General features: G+C 38.0%; 1 protein-coding gene across 1 annotated transcript in view; it reads left to right on the top strand.

Moving 5' to 3' along the window:
• SNTG2 (syntrophin gamma 2) overlaps positions 1 to 20,657 on the top strand; it is a 480,514-nt gene that overhangs the window by 259,513 nt on the left and 200,344 nt on the right. Inside the window, exons 3-4 of the mRNA XM_065401720.1 lie at positions 2,451 to 2,507; positions 2,610 to 2,667. Of these exons, the coding sequence (XP_065257792.1) occupies positions 2,451 to 2,507; positions 2,610 to 2,667 (115 nt within the window). The remainder of the gene's footprint in view (positions 1 to 2,450; positions 2,508 to 2,609; positions 2,668 to 20,657) is intronic.

Raw genomic sequence — 20,657 nt, 5'->3', positions numbered from 1 at the left:
ATGATATTCTATTATTGTTTAACAGTGTGATTAATCACATGATTAATCACAGTTAATTTTTTAATTGCACGATTAATTGCAATTATTTTTTTTTAATCGTTTGACAGCCCTAATTATAACCCAAGCAGACTTTATTATATATACTTAGAACACCACCAAAATGCAGATGACTCTAGGGTGGATATTAGCAGCCAACTGGCACATAACACAAAAACGGAGGGAGGGGAGACTGGCCAGGAACTTCAGGGCAAACTTCTACTCTTAGGGTAAGTGTCACGGTATCTTTAAGGAGCCACGACACTGGTAATGGAAGGGGAAGTAATGAAGGGAGCAGTAAGACAGGAAGTTTGGAGCATGTGTGTATGAATGGGAGAGCGGGGAAGAAGAATGAAAGGACCAGCACTGGGCAATATCCTCCTGTATGCATCACGTTGACTGTACTAGTTAATACATTCATTTGGCTCATTGCCCACCAATACAAGAAATCTATTTCCCAAAGGAAAGAACAGCTCCCTCATTGTACATTTGGCAAACAACTGTTAGCATGTAATCACAGTACAGAGAATATAGTTGTGGAGCAATTCAATTTAGTTTCGATCACACATACTTCCCATTAGTGGGAGGGTCAACTGTAGATTAACACACAGACACTGTTCTCCCTTTCCTACCACTCACAAAGTATTCAAACCCTTCTCAACAGAATGGACCCCCTCACACAGCTCTAATCTTCTTTGTTCCTCTCTTATAATTAAACTCATACTGTGCCCCCTTCTCTGGGTCTGCATTCACCTTCCTCCCCACTCAGACCTGCTTAAGCTCCAGCCATTTTCTTACTAGGACTCTACTGTGCAGGAAACTTTCACTTACCTCCTGTGCTAGTGCCATCTGTCTCAACCACTCATAAAACCCACAGAAAAGAGCCAGTTCCCATGCTTTATCCATGGGGGAACTAGGCAATTTTGTGAGGATTCAAGGCACAAATGAGAGTAGAGGTAGAGATACATCTCAGCTCCAAAGTTCAGATTTGGATCTGAACTTTCTTCAAAGTTCAGCAGTGTTTGGATTCAGAGATTTGGTTCAGCCCATTATGGAGATGAAGGCCAGCTGCAAGGTTTGGAACTGGATCCAGACTTCACCAAAACTGAAACAGTTTGGTATGAGATTTTGGTTTGAGCCCATGTCAGCATACAGTTGCTAATTTTGAAACCATAAGAAATAAGTGTCATATACCCATTTGATATTAGTAAAGAAGTACCATATGACATTATCTAGCATTTTTTATTTTTTAAAATAGTCTATTATGATATTCAATGGAATAGAATGGCTAACGCCTTGAAATGCCCTAAAACATGCATTGGCTTTGTCAGTGTAATATCAGAATGAAGTGTATTGTTTTTTTCCTTATGTCAATATCATTGTCAATATGTTAAGCTGAGTACTAGAGAGAAGGTAAAACTAACTTTTCAAATGTAATGAGAGTTTGGGCTGGATTGTTGGAAGACCAAAGATTACACTCGTGCATCTGTACTAGCAAATCATCAAATAAATAGGTGACAAATATAAATCTGAGAATGAGAATACAAATGTTCTGATATGTAGAATGAGAAATTTAACCTTAATTGTCCAGGAGTAACCCAGTAATAAGACATGGCACTGTGGAAAAGGTTGGCAACAGACTGTTGCCAGACCAAAAAAAAAAAAAATGTATTACTTTATATTTACCTTCAAGAAATGAAGTAAAGATAGTGATATCCTATTATGATGTCAGGTACCAAGATGTGAGCATGTATGAAATGTCAAAATGCAGTGTACTATTAAACATGAGAAAATCTTTATGAAAATTTATTATAGTAATCTATCTTATGTGCTCCCTTCAGCACACTTAAAAAAAAAAATCAGAGAAAATAACCGTAAGAAGCAGATTGATCCAAAAAGTCTTTAATGTGTACTACAGGCGAGTCATTTCAATTTTGAATATATGGATTTGAAAAATAGGTGCATGTAACTGCAAAATGAAAGTAAAGGGAATAAGTAAAAGCACAAAAAGAAATAAAACCAACTCTGACAACATTCATCTAAAACAAAGTTCTTTATTTTTTTTTCCTTTTCAAAACATCTGTATAAACAAAACCCAAAAAGTATGTGAGCTGATTTCTTTCTGAATTGAAAAAATGTCACCTTAGATATAGAAAAACAATCAAACAAATCACACCAGTACAAAGTTCTGTTCAAAACTCTCTCTATAAATGAAGCTCTATGTTAAGTTATTATGTGGACCTATGTCATGTTCACAGCCCTCTCCATGGAGCGAACATCATCCTCTGATATAAAGGCAAATTTTCAAAATTAATATCATAGGTAAATAAAACTGATTAGGTAGCATACATTTTAAATGCATGTCCAGGCATTGTATTTTCACCTAAATTTATTTTTTCTACCCTTTTTTAAAGCACAGAACTGTTACACTTCGTAGAAAACCAGTTGGTGGCTTGGGCTTAAGTATAAAGGTATGGATAATGTTTTGTTTTCATTTCTCTTTTTAAACTTCAGTATGTTTAGTGCATGATGGTCTCAGTTGAGATTTCATTATTTATACACATCTTTTACAGGGTGGTGCTGAGCACAAAGTCCCTGTCGTCATATCAAAAATATTTAAAGACCAAGCAGGTAAATATATATCTATATCTATACTTAAATAGGTTTCTGGTGTTATGCATACGATAGTCTTTTTTTGAAAATGAAGTTCACTGTAACTCAGAATTAAATATATTTATGGATCATTACATCAGCATTACGGTATCTTTAAGTCTTTCTGCAAATGTTGAATGGCTGTATATGGACAATTGTCTCTGATTCTGATTTCAAATTATCTGTAGTCTCACAAAGTTGGGGAATGGTAGTTAAAATTTTATCTGATAAATACTCACCTTAGAAATTTTTATGACAGTAGCACATCCTGATTATAAACACTGCCTTTAACATTCCTTTGTGGGGAAAAAATTTTGACATGAAAAAATGACTGCATCACTTAATTTTAATAACATGGGATAAACAAATATAAGCCAACTAGAATCTTTTTCCAGAACTGTAATTCATCACCATATGGTATGACTAAACCTGCCTAGATGCAAATAGGCAGCCATCAACAATGCTGAATAAATATATGAATCAGTGTAATAAAACACACAATTAAAGCATTACACTGACAATCACCCAGTCCAAATAACCTAAACAAGACCCTATGTACCAATTAAGCCCTGCACTAAGGATGGAATTTATCCCAGCATAGAGGGAACTACGGTGAACTTCACTCTTAAAAATGCACAGTACAAGCATGGCAAGGAAATAAATAATAATAAAATAAAAAGTAGGCAACTAGGAATAAGGAGAATGCTCTAATAATTAAATAATGGTAATCATCCTAAATTGAAGTTTTCAATAAAAGAAAGTCATTTAGGGCCATCATGGACACAACAGATTCACTCAAAAATTACATTTGTATGTTTAAGTTAAATAATCAGACACACAAATTTGTAACAATGTAGGTAATTTTGATAACTTTCATGCACAAATGCCGGGCTTTGTGGGAGCACTGGATGCATGAATGTTTTTGGGGGGTACCTATTGCACTCAAGATTGAAAATCTGTCCCTAAAAGTCACATGTTGAAAGAAATCCTGCAACTGTATGTCTGAGGAAGGCAGTGAATAGCATTGAACAGGGGTTAGTGCTACACCATGGGAATCCATGCCTCTGTCTACTGTGGAGCAGAGCTGCTGTAGATCCCTGTTTGGGACTGACGAGGGGGTGCACTGTGGGTGGGCCAAGGAAATGGCAGGGTAATGGCCAATGGGCCAGCAAACAGTGTAGAACCACTTACCTAGTAAACAGAGTGTGGGAGAAGCTGTACATATCTACTGCCTACTGCAGCTTGGGGCTGAAGATTAGACTCTTCAGTCAGTCATAGAGTCATAGACTTTGGTCAGAAGGGACCATTATGATCATCTAGTCTGACCTCCTGCACAACGCAGGCCACAGAACCTCACCCCCACTCCCACAACAAGCCCCTAACCTATGTCTGAGCTATTGAAGTCCTCAAATCATGGTTTAAAGACTTCAAGGTTCAGAGAATCCTCCAGCAAGTGACCTGTGCCCCACGCTGCAGAGGAAGGCAAAAACCCTCCAGGGCCTCTGCCAATCTGCCCTGGAGGAAAATTCCTTCCCAACCCCAAATATGGTGATCAGCTAAACCCTGAGCATGTGGGCAAGACTCACATGCCAGACACACAGGAAAGAATTCTCTGTAGTAACTCAGATCCCACCACATCTAACATCTCATCACAGGCCATTGGGCATATTTACTGCTAATAGTCAAAGATAGCCTAATTTTGGCAATTAATTTATCACATCATACCATACCATCCATAACTTTATCAAGCTTAGTCTTGAAGCCAGATATGTTTTTTGCCCCTATTGCTCCCCTTGGAAGGCTGTTCCAGAACTTCACTACTCTGATGGTTAGAAACCTTCAACTATGTCAAGTCTAAACTTCCTGCATATGGATAAGTGTACAAACTAGTTATTTTGGCTGTGCACTCCATACTAATATCCCATCCATTTTGAATTATTGTATGTCAACAGCACAGAAAATGACATTGATGATTATTACAAGATATCAGTTGCTTATCCAATTAGGGTTCTTTCTTACAGAATACCGATGGATATAAACATTCAGGGGTACCTCTAATAGCTACATTTTCCTTCCTAAAAATCATGTCTAGCTTCAGTATAAAAGTAAAAATTGCATACAAAGAGCATGAGAAACTGGAAATCCAGATGTCCTACACACCACATTATCTTTGGGAGATATAAAATCTCTACAAGATAGAAATATCCTGCACACAAGATTAAAAAAAAAAATCACCTCTCCCAAAGTGTGAATACTTTCAGTTACCAGGATTATATTTAATCAAGGATTTAATACTAATGAGGCTGAGAGAACCTATCCAGGCACAACTGTCATTGGTGACCTTGGGGAAGGGCAATTTCCTTTCTCTGAGATATCTTCTCTGTTTATAGGAGATACAAAAAGAGTACCGTCCCTAGTAGTATTCTTTAGGGTACAAACTAGAAAAAAATATAAATATTTTAATCAGAAATCTGACTTGCCAGTTCTACCAGTTATCATACAGAGAGCTGCAAGGCGAAAGAACAATAGAGAAAGGCAGACTGATCTCAAGTAAGTCTTCTGAATGAACATTCAGACATGCTCAATGTGAATAAGAATTTGTGTATCCCAGGTGTTAATAATAATGAAATTGACAGCCTAGCTGGAAATATAGCTCAGAGAAGAGTATTAAGATGAGCTACTACTTGAAGCAAGTAAATTAATTTGAGAAAGAGTGATATCATACAGTGATTTCTGCACTGCTGAAAAGCCCTTGCGCTGTGGCAGCTAGTCAACCCAGCAGCGTGAGTCACAGAGTAACCAAAAATCTCCACAAGCTATAAAGTACATTTTGCATATTTTTTTTTATTTTGTTGATAAATATATACAGATTTAAGGACAACTTGTGATTTGATTTAATCTCACAACTCACTCTCTGCAGTAGTGAAACGCAATGCCAGAACGTTCAAAGAATGTAGTGTTGTGTGAGACTCAAATCTTGGCATGGCTAACAGTGCCTGAATAAGCTGCCTTGTTACCAGGGCAATTTACCACTCCCAGTAGTCACTTTATAAGTGCATTGCTGTGGTAATCACTGCTTGGTGAGGCCATGGCAGAATGATAGCAGTTAAGCTTGAGCTGCAGGAGCCTAGTGGGGGTCAAATGGGGCCTGTGACCTGCATCTCCCTGTCCACCTCCCTCTCGGGAGGGGCCCCGTGGGTATACACAAGAAGCCGCTGGAGGTGGCTCCACCTCCCAGTTCTGTCTGCTGCTTCTAAATAAGGTAATCTTTTAATAGCTATTAAAATATACATTGGGCAAGGATGGAAATAATTATTTTGTGACAAATTAATTCAAACACAGACACATTCCAAATAAAAATGATTACATATGAGAGACACTGATATCAGAGTCCACACTGGTCCAACACAAATGTGCGTTTTAATACCAGCACATAAATATCAGAGTGAAGATGTGTTAGACATGCAGTTGATTATATGAGATTGCATAAAGAATTTCCTCAGGAGGAGAATGTTCATAAATTGACAGTGAAATATAATATTGCAAAACTTGAAATGGATGGTATTAAAACTTGATAAGGAAAAAGTTGTCTTTCCTGGAAATGATGGAATATCACACACAGAGGAAAACTTTGGTATAGAAGAAGGAAAGAGCTATCTCTGACTAGCTATCTAGATATTAATACAGTGCTCAGTGCTAGTATATCTGAACACTTTCTGGAATAAGAGAGTGGATGAACGATAGGGTTCATTATCAGTGCCTCTTGGAAGAAAATATGAGTCACCCTTATGGGTTGAAAAGCTATGTCCTATTAGGAGCAAAGTGTTTTACTATGTATGTCTAAAAGAGGAAAGAGTTCTTGGGGAAAGTGATAGTAATGTGATTTTTCTTTTGCTTTTTTTGGGTAAAACCCCATTTAAAAAATATATATATATTTGGAAAAAAGTTCATATGTTTGTGGATCTTTCTAGACAAATGCAATTAAAGGATTTTGAAGTGGAGAACTGAAAAATATAGATTTCAAATGTTGTGTGACAGTGACTGATCTTTACCCACCTAAATTACTTTAGAAGGAACAAAGTACATCTGATTATGATGTGCAGATATTTTAGGATAGCCAGTTAATTAATTAGGTACAATATCTTTAGAAGGAAGAAATAATTACAAAGTAAGGGCAAACCTGATGGAAATATTTAATTGTAAGTTTTGTTGCAGGGTCCATATATTTACATGCCATGGAAACCACTATATGCACTCCTGGTGTATAAACAAATTATTATTGATATAAATAGAATGTTTCCAAAATGGTGAACTTGATCCAAAAAGAAAAAAGTTGAAGGGGTTTTACTTTCCCCCCATCTTTTCTTTTTCTGGGTGTCTTTAATTTTCTGCAATTTTTTAGAAGCTTTGATATTAACAAGGATTTCCAGGTTCCATTCTTCTTTTCTCTGAGATTACTGTAAAGGCAAGCTTTTGTGCAGTTTATGTGCAGATGACCATGTGGCACTTTTAAGTGTTGTTAATACCTTCTATCTTTGTGCAACTCTTACATGTATTATGTAATCATAAACATTACTACTAAGTTTACTTATGGTACTATATTATCAGATGAGTGGACCAATGGAGTTATAGTGAAGATACCAAGAAAGGGACTCTCAGTGATTGTAATAACTGGTGTGGTATCACACTTTTATCTGTGCCAAGCAAAGTATTGTGTAAGATCATAGTCCAGCATATATCAGAGGCAGTTGATCGCATTCTCAGAAAAGAGCAAGCTGGTTTTCGGAAAGGGCGTGGGTGCACAGACCAGATCTTCACTCTGCGAAACATAATAGAACAGTGCTTAGAATGGCAACAGCAACTCTACATACATTTAATAGACTTTGAGAAGGCTTTTGATAGCATTCACAGCACCAGCCTATGGTGCATTCTGCGGGCATATGGAATTCCTTTCCATATAATCAACGTCATCAAAAGCTTCTATTTCAACTTTACATGCAGTGTTGATCACAGTGAGCTCAGTTTTGAAGTCAAAACAGGAGTACGTCAGAGGTGTGTCATGTCTGCAATCCTCTTCAACATTGCCATCGTCTGGGTAATGTGGCGTACAACAGAAGACATGCCAAAAGGCATTAAATGGACACTCTTGTCATCTCTTGAAGACCTGGACTTTGCAGATAATGTTGCTCTCCTATCACATACCCAACATCATATACAAGAAAAAACAACTCGACTCAACACATTCAGCCAGCAAATTGGACTGAAAATCAACCACAATAAGACAGATATCATGACCTTTAATATTGCCTCACCATTACCAGTACAGATAGAGGGTTATGTTCTCACCAATGTAGAAACATTCATATACTTGGGCAGCAGCAGCAGCCAGGATGGTGGAATAAGCCAGGACATCTGGAACAAAATCAGTAAAGCCAGGAACACCTTCAGGAGCTTAAATACAGTCTGGAAATCATCAAAATACAATACCAAAACCAAACTCAAGATTTATCAGATCTGCGTACTTTCAACGCCACTTTATAGTGCAGAATGCTGGGGAATGAGAAAGTATGACATGTTCAAACTGTCTTCATTCCATACAACCTGCCTCAGAAAAATCCTCCGTATCTCTTGGCCCAGAACAATCTCCAACCAAGATCTATTGACACAGTGCAGCCAAGAGGATCTGAGCACCATCATTGCCATGAGGAGTTGGAGATGGATCAGTCATGTGCTTTGGATGGAAACTGATTCCATCACCAGAGTAGCAATAAGATGGACACCTGAAGGCAAGCGAAAATGAGGCTGCCCGAAAACAACATGGTGAAGAGCTGTGGAAGCCGAGCTGAAAAACCTGGGGCACAGCTGGGAAACCATTGAAAGACTTGCCAGAAACAGACAGGAGTGGAGGAGCTTTGTCACTGCCCTAAATCCCAGAGGCATAATAGGAACATGATGATGATGACTGTATTAGTAAAATGCACAATAGGTTTACTTTGCAGCCAAATAAAGAGATAAAGCTTCTTGCTCTCAATGAATTCACAATTAAAGGCTCCTGTCTTTCAAAGCGTTCAGACCTGGTAGCCCCTAATATCCATATAGAATCTAAGTACTACTATAAAGGGCCATAAAGGTCCATACATGTGGACCTCTTTTCTGAATCACGGTATAAATTGAATAATTCTTCTTTGGTTTTATTCTTGATATCTGCCATCTCCTGCACCCCTTCTTTAATTGTGGACATGATAATAATTATGCCCATATGAAACTTTTCTTTGCATCGGCACTGGTTTATTTTGTAAATAGAGTATATTTCCTGTTGGCCAAGGAATTCAAACTATTTCAAACCATAGAATCATGGGCTTTGCAATTATGTGATGGTTGCCCCAATTTGCCAGTCCATTTCTGTGAGAGCTGCGGGACTGTAGTAATTTGACTGTTTACTGCTGTTGTACTGTGCATGTATCTGATATAACATGTAGAGTCAGACATGCATCAGCATTGAAACAGAGTGGTGGATTCAGCTCACCAAAGCATAATCAAAATAGTTAAATAAAATAAAATAAGCCCCGGTGGAAGCAGGAGAGTTTTGGGTTTGCCAGTTCACAAAGGGCTTTATACTGAGAGCCAACACTAGTTAAAGATTTAATCTGAAAGCATTCCCCCTCCTCCCGCCCCATGGAACACTAAAAATGATTTATACCTCACATTGTGTTCTCCTGGAAAAACTCTTATTTTTTGTGTTTAATCCAGTTCTGAGCAGAGATGACATATACCCTGTAATAATTGGAATGAGCTCAAGAAAGACAGCCATTTAAACATTCTTGGCTTGAAACCTTGCACTCCACAAACACATTTGATGTTCTTGGCTACATACATTCAGGACCATCTGTTCGGAGGACATTGTGCCTGTTCATCAAGGTGTTCACTAGAGCATAGATGCCAAGCAAAGATATTTTTGAGTGGAAAGCCTGCACGTATTATTAATTCCTCAGGAAGTCTCCTGTGTGGTGCTCTCATATGATAGCATTGCCTATCATGTTAGAATGGGTCTCATGTTTTTGTATTGCACAAAAGCAAATACCCTGAAGACTAAAGCATGGGGTTTAGAAGAAAACTATGCCCTCATTCAGATGGATAATATTTTAACAGGCATTTAACAAACTCATTCAGATCATACAAGGCAGCTCTATGGACATGCAGAAGCTGAATGGTTCTTCACATTTAAATAATGATTCCTAACATAATTTTTAAAATTTATGAAAAATTCAGTTAATATTTATGTGGCTTTTTAGTTGTAGTCTTTTTTACTTTTGCCCATCTTATTTCCCCTTATTACAGAAAAACAAAGATTGACAAAAAAGGATGAAATGTATCTTCTCTGAAGGTACCATCTGCATGGGATTCTCACTTTTGGGTCTGTACCTGTAGTCCTTTGTCCAGTTTGATGATCCATACAGGAGCTTTTCTAGCTCTTTGATTTTCACTCTTTATGCCCCTGAAGCCACAGGTCAGAATAGGCGCTGAATCATGAGAGAAGGGGCATCCCTGCAATTTATTCAGGAGCAATCCAAGGTATGTTGCTAGAGTGCGAGTCCCTTGTTCCTATTTTGAGCCCTGATTCAGGAAAACATCCCTATTCAGGATAACATTTAAGCTCATGTTTAAGTCTCCTTGAAGTCAAAGGGATTTAAGCCCAAGCTTAAAGATAAAGCATGTGCTAAAGTGGTTTTCTTGTTCTGAGTCTAAGGGTATGTCTACACTGCCGCGCTAGTTCGGCGGCTGGGGATTGAAGTTCCGGGTTCGATTTATCGCGTCTGGTGTGGACGCGATAAATCGAACCAGGAAGTGCTCGCCGTCGACTGCGGTACTCCAGCTAGACAAGAGGAGTACCGCAGAGTCGACGGGGAAGCCTGCCTGCCGCGTGTGGACCGCGTCTGAACCGCGGTAAGTTCGAAGTAAGGTATGTCGAATTCAGCTACGTTATTCACGTAGCTGAATTTGCGTACCTTACTTCGACTTGGGGGGTAAGTGTAGACCAAGCCTTAGAGATCCGTGAGGCAATGGGATTGGTTGAATTTGTGAAATTCTGAAGTGTGAAGCAATAGACTATTACCCTAATTGTAGGGAACTGTGTGTGTCACTGGGATACACTTGCTTAACTTTAAGAGGGATGGATTTAAGCACCTACTTCAGTGTTTTGCTGAAATGGGGCCTAATATGAGAAAGTTCATGATACAGGAAAATGGATCGTATCTCCCCTAAGTATATAAATATAGTGAGACTCTATGCAAGACTTTGATATTTCTACTTGAGTAATTGGTAATCAGTCCCTAAGCATTCAAGGAAAATTAATCACCAATAGAAAGGGTGGCTTTTCTCAAATTAATTTCCCTGCCCTGAGAATAGCATTAAATATTGTTGATCTATTCAAAAGTAAATTACACAATATTTTTGCTCTGGGAGTTCTGTACTAGGTCTTCGGGTAATTTCATACTGTATATCCACCTTTGAAGGCTACCTGTAGTAACTTATTAAACCAAAAAGACAGACATAATTTGGGTTTGTAATATTATAGTTATCATTAGAGCAATATCCCAAAGAGATTATTTTAATTAGTATCTGATTTTCATACTAAAAATAATTTTTCTTCACCCAATCACTAAATGTAAGCACAGTATATGAAGAACCCTCAGTGCTTCATTTAGGAAATTTTAAAGTGACACAAACTCATAGGCTCTGAATCTAGTTTTAAATACAGCCCCATGAGTCCCAAGAATGGTAGAGGCCATTTGCCCCCTCCCCTTCTAAGTCACTAAAGGGCCACTTTAAGACCAATGGGTCCTGAGTTCTTTGTGATCCTTGGGTTGATGGCAGGTCTGCCTCAGTCCTTATCTTGCTTGAACTATATTAGATTTGGAATATGTGGTGGTTCCATCTAGCGGTAGGGTGAATAAATGAGTACCAAGGCCCTATGACCTCTAGGGTATTAATAGTTTCTGCATTTTAAACAAAACAATGATCAACCAGTTGCAGGAAGAAACATACATTCTATTAGGGGAAAGGATAGAGCTAAATTAAAAAAAGAGGTAGGGATAGGAACCTGAGATAAAAAGAAAAATGCAAGAGAATCAAAGGAAACAGATATACCAGTGAATAAATTATTGTAATGGAGGTTAATCAGATCCTTCCGCTCACATGTGATTACATCCCTATAATGCTTGACTATAACCAGAGTTCCACAAATAGAAAGTAAAATGGTGCACCTGCAGAATCCCTCTGCAGATCAGGTGGCTAGTGTGCACTCTTTTTGTGTGTGTGTTGGAACTCTGTGGGATTGATTTAAAATAAATAATTTTGCAAAGAATAATCAAATACATGTTGCAGACCTGATCTTTGCTTGGGTGCAGTGTGGAGCAGGTCTGGTACACCTGTTTAACTCTTTTACTTGTACATATACACATAGACCAGGTCTTAATTCACTCTAGAGTCCTTTCTTAACTAAGGGTATTATAGTTATTGCTCAATGTTGTGATGTCGCATTGCCAGGCAGGCTGATCACCCTCTGGAGTGGAGTAGGTCCTGTTAGAGAGCAACATGTGGGGCTGTGTCTCTTTGTGCTGTTGGAAGCTGAATTTCTTACCTCCCCCCAAATAATATGCTTTTGTGCTAGTCTGAGCTGGATGCAAATAGCTGGGCAATCCCAGCCATATGAAGATGACTGTGTACACAGCCTTGAAAACCCAGGTCTGTGAGACCTGGGCTTGTTGCTTCCAAGCCTGTGCTTGAGGATCCACACTACATTGTAAACCTGGGCTTACAATTGCTATACCCAGGTGTCTCATTCCATCCATACTCCAGCTTCTTACTTGGGTCTGCTGCTTGAGCTGTGGCCATACTGAAAAATGACAAGCCTTGGACCGGAATCACAGCAGGACTTGGGCTCTGACATACCCCATAGCAGGGTCCTAGGACCTGGGTCCTGAGTGCTTGCTGACCTCAGTCAGACTGATGTGTGTGAATGGAAGGGGGTCTTTGGGCTCAAACCTGAGTCAGAGCTTTGGCTTCATCTGCAATGTAGACATACCCTAGGTGTCGGGCATTCTGGCCAAATAACTCCTCTTCCTCTTTTCTGTCCCAGCCACCACTGGCTATATGGGTCTCAAGCACACAGGTTAGGCAGGGAGTTTAAATTTCATTTTTTTGAGCCACTGTCTCTGGTGCTGACCATCTGTCTGCTTGTGGGCGCTTCTGAGCACTGCTTCTGTAAAGCGCACAACATGGCAAGGAAGCTACATACCTGTGTGCCATTTTTATAGATAGGTACAGCATTAGCTATTCCCCAGTCCCCTCTGATAATGTTGATTATTTTAATGATTGTTTACATATTTTATTAGACTCAGCAATTACTATGTTTTGACAATGAGGGTAATTTATCACTAGAACAACTTTAATCTGGTAAACTTTAAAATGATCCAATGACTGGAAGTTGAAGCTAGACAAATTCAGACTAGAAATAAGGTGCAAATATTTAACAGTGAGAGTGATTAAACATTGGAACAACTTGCACCCAAGGATGTCTTTACATCAAGATTAAACTATAGCAAATCTTTTAGAAAGATATCCAGACAGAAGCGGTGGGCTTGATGCAGAAATTACTGGATGAGGTTCTGGGCCTGTGTTATGCAGGAGCAGAGACTAGATGATTATAATGTTTTTTTTCTGCCCTTAAAATCTATGAATTTACAATTAATACTAAATGCTGGTGAACTACAGTGACTTCAGTTATCAGTTTGTACCAAGCACTTTAGATATTTCAACCTCTGACTGTGGCTAATTTATGTGGCTCAGAGATATTTCTCATGTATGAGAATTTTCCCATGTAGAGGGATTTGTACCCTGTACCATTCAGACTGCCTCAGTCAATTAGGTGTGTCTAGTACCAGGCAGAATCTTAGTGAAGGCGGTGAGAGTTTGGAACTTGGAGGTTGGATTCTTGCTCTTAGACCAGCATTCTAGGGCAGCAGCTACTACAACAAACTTTCTAAGCTACTAGAAAGAAACTAATTAAGTCTGGAAGCAGATGCATCAGGATGTGTTTGGACAGGAGAATGGTCAGACATGGGACAGCATTTTTGATTGAAGGACAAAATATGGACGGGTGGGGTGGCTTAGAGATGAAGTGCTATATATCGGTAAAAAATATTCCATAGAATCCCTTGGTAATAGACATACAACTTCAAAAAGTGCTATGTTTGGTCTTGTAAATGTTCTGATTTTTCATCCCTTTTTGAATCTGAGACCTTTTATTCTATTTTAGGATTATATTTCCTATAATATCTCTTCCTTTTTTTATAACTCATTTAATGCACGTTTTTCTCCTGTTTCTGATTTCCCTTCAGTTTGTTGTCTTTTTCCCCGTTTTCATCCCTACAGTTTTCTTTCCTTTTTTTGCATTCTATTAAGGTAGATAATGGGATCTAATGGAAATCCAATGACATCTTTCAAGAGGATAGATTGAAGATGCCAGACTACCTTCCTTTTATTTCCTTATATAATTTTAAATATTCATAACTTTATTTGATATGGTGTCACATTATTCAGTTCAGTAAGCCTTTGACCTGTGATATTAATCATGTCCATATTGGAGCTAACCCGTGTGTTTTACAGTATTGCAGTGCTTTAAACAGACTCATTTTCCTTTTTTTTAATGCAAAGTAATAGATTTAGAAACTTAGAGAAATATAAAGGTTCAGTCCTCATCTATTTATTAGAAAACCACAGCTGACAATTTATTTTTACCTATAAAACATTGTAATTGTTTTAAAAGTATTGTTAGGCTTGGAAAATTTGCTCGGTTTTTTAGAGCGCATATGCAGAAAACGTACAGAGCCTAACCAGCCTATTTCAACATTCCCCCTAGAAAGACTGCATTTTTGTCATTATAACTAAGAGTTACGCTGAGTTTTAATGGAGCATTACTTATTCCTGGCAGGTAGAGCTGCTTTTGGGGGGCTGTAGACATAAACACTCACAATTGTAATTGTTGCTTTTGCTACTTAATATTTGCCTCTTTTCCTGTTGCGACATTTTCCTGTTGGCATTTCTCTCAACATGCCAAACAAACAAACAAAAAAGATGGAACTCACAAGATGTTGTGAAGCATATATTTCAAATAATAAATAGAAATATATTGCATTTGTACACAGTACAGTCTTCGATCTCAAAGGATACCCAACTGCTGTTAAGATAATATATAAAAATAATTTAAAAAAATACTACTCTGCTCTCCTCCTGGTCGCCACTGATATGGCACTTCTCTTAAGGTGGAACATGGCGCATATTTATAAACTGAGAGATAAAGATGCAGCCATTTCTATCTTAGAGTGTTTTCTTGCCCCATAAAGATGAGATCAAATGAAGAGGATCTGGTTGTCTGAATTTCTATAGAACCGAATTTATTTTACTCTCATAACTGATTTCCTGACATCCATTGTGGTGAAAGCAGACGTTGGGAGGGCATCCTTGCAAATTCAGCTTAGACACCATGTCTAGATGTTTCTCCATTAGGTTTACATTGGAGGATTCCATCCTTAGAGGCTGAGACAACTTCCAGATTTCTCTAGCTCCACTTCAGAAATATGGTAGAAGAGTCTTTACTTTTAGGAACATCCAAATAGCCGAACTCATGCAAAAAATGGTAAGGCTGAGGATCCTGTTATATGAATTTCTTTCCTCTCAACTCCCTCATTGTGTATATTAAATAAACTTAGACTACTCCACCTTCTTGGTGTGCCTTCTTGCTCTTCTCTCAAACAACATGCCAAACTGCAGTAGAAGCTCATGCCACCAGTCTGCCAATCTCAGAGAACCTTTTGAATGCCTGTAGTAAAAAGTCAGTACTTAGAGAGAAGAGTGCTTAAATATGACAAAGCTCTACAGGCACTGCAGACCTATCAACATCCAGTGAATATTAGAGCAAGGGAGAATTCCCTGACCCCAGGGCTCCTACCAGCTTTCTTAGTCTCCCACTGTTTTGACCTCTGCATTGGTCATTGTCCGAGTCAGGTCAGCACCCAGTACTTGTAGGAGTTCTGAATACCTATAGGCCCTCTGAGAAATAAGGTAATATTGGCCAGAGACCCAGAGGATCATTACAGTACCATCTCTCCTCTTCAGTCCCTTCTGTCAGGACAGGTAGGAGTTTCTATCAAATTTCTCAACAGGAGTCAGAAAGCTTCTTCTAATGAAACCATCCAGGCGAAGAGCTCTGAATGAATTCTAATTCCTTATATGGGCTTTTATTGTGGGACTTTAAGATGTTTTAAGTAGAATTCTTAAATGTTCACTTCACCTTTTGATCCCAGTTCCCATTTGGACTTTCATGTTCATCTCATTTTATCTTTTTTGTTTCCTAGAGAACTATATTTGTTTACACAAAAACTATATTTACTCTTGTTAATACAGATCCCTGTGAGAATATTAAACATTGCTTATATTCCAGATGTATTAGTTTTCCTTGCAAAATCTTGTTCAGAATTAGCCATCTGGGGAAAGTAAGCATTTTTTATAGGTTTCAGAGTAGCAGCCGTGTTAGTCTGTATCCGCAAAAATAACAGGAGTACTTGTGGCACCTTAGAGACTTAGAGATTTGTTAGTCTCTAAGGTGCCACAAGTACTCCTGTTATTTTTGCATTTTTTATAGGGAACTCTGATGACAAGCAGTTTGCTGCAAAGATCTGCTCATTTCTTTGCATCATCTGGAAAGGAAAAGTGAGCAGCTAAATCGGAGGTGGCAAATATTTGTCTGTGGGACAGATCTGCTCCTCTTGAAGCATTTCTTTTTAATGTAGGGGGCTGGCATGGCATATGCAGAATTTGGAATCTAAGCTTTCATTAAAAAAAATCTAGCAACCCCATAGTAGTTAAGAACATGCTGAAAACATTAACCAAGTCAAAGTGATGTAGGATTGTCTGCCTTCATCTGCAGACAGCTTGAAATAATAGTTCAGAAAGGCATGAACTGCCTTGCATCCAATTAATTTCACTGGAATATTAATTTCAAATCTTACTGGTGACACTTTGGATGTTGGAATTATCTATATAATTACTGATCATTTTAGTGGATGTAATGTGGAAATGGATAGGACAGCAGCCCAGAGGGGGTGAATTTGTGAATTGCTGTATTGAACTGCAGTGGTAAGAAAGACAGACAAAAATAAAGGAGGATGAGGAAGAAAGAGCCATTAATAGTGGTGATTCTAGAAGGGAATATGTTTTCCTACTGCAACATGTTAAATGTGCCAATAAAGTTATGAACCAGGGCTGGTTTAATTGCTTTTGATGAAAAATTAGGTTTTCAACTTTTTTTCTTTTTTGCAAAGTGTTTGCTTTCCATAGCTAATTTTAATTTTTGTGTTGAAATATTTTTGCTGAAACCTGAAATGTTTTGTCTGAACATGTGAGTTGTTGTGCCTCATGGGGGTTGTAGTTTGCGTCTCATGTTCCCATCCTCCTCTGTGTCTGGGATTCCCAGCTAGTCTACATCTCCTGTTATTCACCACATCCAGGGATTCAATGATACACAAGAGAACGGAATGACACACTAGAACTCCAATTTTCAGCCATTTTTTTGTTTTAATGAAAAAAACAAAATTTTCCATGGCATTTTGACAAAAATGAACATTTTGTCATTGTTGTGGCAAATTTCTGTGTGTGGGGAAAAAAAGCCAATTTTGGACCAGCTCTATTCTGAATAAAGATTGATAACTTAAAGTTTAGTTACGACATAAATGCTGTAATGCACCCTTGCTCTCTTTGCAGTCCTTCTATTGACATGAGTAAATTTATACTCCAGTCCACAGGCCATAATTAAAAATAGATTTTGGTCCTCTCCACAGAATGGGTTTTACACCCCTGAACTAAAGGTAGAAAAATAATGTTTCTCTATTCTCCTCGAATTAAAAGGTTGTTGTTTTTCTTAAAAAACAGTGTGTGTGTGTGTGTGTGTGTGTGTATGTATGTGTGTATGTATGTGTGTGTGTATATATATATATATATACATACATACACACATATATATATATGTGTGTGTGTGTGTGTGTGTGTTAACAGTAATTTAGGACAGGAAGTGAAGAACACCATCACCTCTAATTGGAATTCCCAGCGAAATTAAATCAGGAATTTAAGTAATTACCCATATTGGAATTTGGCCAGAACACTGAGAGCTTGTCTACACTGGTCCACAGTGAGCAGTGAGGGGGTTAATAGCAGTGCACACCAAAGTGCTGTAAGCACCCTCGTGTGGACACCATGGGTGTGAAGTAAAAGATTCCTAGTTCACATTAATGTAATCCTCTTCAAACAGGAAACCACTAATGCAAACTCAGAACCTTTTAGTTCACGGTATCCATATGGGGGAGTTGATGAGCACTGCTATTCACATCCCCATAGAGTGAACTGTGGAGCAGTATAGACATATCCTGAGACTCACATCTCTACCTTTATAAAAAAGGGATAAAGGATTTTCAATGACCACAAGTAGTTGGCAGTAAGGAACTTGGCTTTACATCTATTTTCTTTCCAATAGCACTGTTCGTCCTAGGAACATAGGGTATGTCTACACTGCAATTAAAAACCCATGTCTGGCTACCCATCAACTACTCAGGCTTGTGGAGCTCAGGTCATCCTGGGACTCCACAAGGGGGTTGGGTCCCAGATAGGGTGACCAGATAGCAGGTGTGAAAAATCAGGACCTTTTTTTTGGTGGGGGGGCGGGGGGAGGGCGGAAGAGGGGATGGTTATAGTTGCCTATGTAAGACAAATATCAGGATGTCTGGTCACCCTAGTCCCAGAGCTCAGGTTCCAGCCTGAGCCTGAACATCTACACCATGATTAAACAGCCTCTTAGCCCAAGTCCCGCAAGCCTCAGTCAGGTGACATGGGCCAGCTTCAGGTATTTCATTGCAGTGTAGACATCTCCATAATGACCCCCTAACATCATGCTAAGGCACTAGTTCCATATTGAATCATGAGAAGAGTTAAACTTGCTGAATCAATAACATCACTGGCTATTCAGTCTATTTATAAGGGCTTCCCATCCAAGTACTCAGGAGGGCTGATCCTACTTGGTTTGTGAAATCTGATGCAATTACATCCTGAGGTAGTCTGGCTGAAGACTTACTCTACAGGCTTGCTCTAGGAATTTATATATGGTTTATAAGCTTTATTTCATACTAGTGTAAGGTCAGAGCTTATTATTGTGTTGTAAAAATTGCTTTCTCCCTTCCATTTCAACAATACTGTGTGAAATAAGGCTCACAGCATTACAAATTCATACAATTCTCCTCTCAATAAGTTTATGTGTGAACATCTTAGCACTATAGTAATCTTGGGACAGTAAATAAAAGCTATGAAACTACATTTTGAGCGGTGTCAGTGGGGGAAAAAAGTAGTACGCAAGAATAGATAAACCATAGTTAGAATAAAATGACCAGGTTTGTTCTCTGAGGTTTCCTCTTGCCAAGAAAATCATACTTGGTTAATATATTTATTTCTTTTAAAACTGCTTGGTTTATTCCCCAAGTCCTGTTTTCCTAATTATATTTTTATAAAATAGTAGGTATTATATTATATCTGTCACTGTAATTATTACGCTGGAGTAAATGCCAGGGTATCTCTTTTAAACTAGGTCTACCCTTCAAATTTTTGCCTGAATAGCTCTATCAGTGATGTGTGATTTTTGACAGACATGGCTGTGCTGATAAAAGCTCCTAGTGTGGGCACATTTATACCTGCAAAACTCAATGCACTTTTGCCAGTATAGCTTATTTCACCTGGGGTGGGGGGCAAGGAGCTGGAATAAGCCATACAGGCAGTTTTGCCTGTCAATGTAAGATACATCCATACTAGGAGATCAATGCCAGTATAGCAATTCTGGCAAAGCCTTTCATGTGTAGATGTGACCTTAATGTAAATAAATGTTCTTACATTTAACAATTTTAAGATTATTTCATAAGTTTCTATCAGGTGAATTCCTAATTAAAGTGAACAGAGAACAAATTTTTAAGTTCTGTAATCAGACTAAATTCCATCAAATGTATTAATTTTCCAAAAGCAAACTTAATTATTAATTTTTTCATAGCTGAAATTAACCTTGTTTGCGTCATGAATTCCAACCCCTAAAATAGAGCAGAAAGTATTGTTTATATATTCTGTCCTAAGTGTTGTATCTGTTTTCTACAGAAATTATGCCTTGATTATTTCCCTGAGCATTTTTTAAAATTGCATGAGTCTTATTTTAAAAGATTTTGTACTTTATTTTAAGTGTGCTGTTTCTAGTTTGAGGCTATTTCCACATCATCATCCCATTCTAACTCCCTTAAATTATGAATCTCCCCCTTTTTTTTTTTTTTTTTTTTTTATTTCAGCCTTTGAGCCATTAGTACACAGCAATCACATCTCCTTTTTCTGGCTTCTTCTCAAGATTCTACAGTATATATCAATGTTCTTTAAAACTTTGTCTACAATTCAAGTTTAAACAATGTTAAAACCATTTGTAGCTATGTCTCAGATAACCACCCTTTCCCAGAGGAAATTGACAAGAGTGAATGAGCTAAATTTACTAACAGTGTTTAGCTATAAAATCAAAAGGAATTGTTACATTTTGGGAGAAGAAATTAAGAAATTGACATCAGACACGATGATAGACAGATCCATAATTAAAGTCAATATGCTAGGCAAAAACTGCTCAGTTGTGATTTTTGTTTTTTCTTATAATAAATATGTTAAAATAATGTTATTTTGGTTGCAAAGAAAAGGACTTGAAAGTTAGGAAATGCCACACGTAGAGGAACCTTACAAGATACAGTTCATCCTTAATTCTGTCTTTGTACATGTTAAACTCTGCATTAACTAGGCAAGCATGCTGTGGAAAAAATACTTAAAGACTGATAATTCAAACACAAAAATTA

This window comes from Emys orbicularis, chromosome 3 (genome assembly GCF_028017835.1).
Source record: "Emys orbicularis isolate rEmyOrb1 chromosome 3, rEmyOrb1.hap1, whole genome shotgun sequence".
NCBI lineage: Eukaryota > Metazoa > Chordata > Testudines > Emydidae > Emys > Emys orbicularis.
Note: the sequence above shows the minus strand (reverse complement) of the source record. Positions and strands in the feature narration are given on the sequence as shown.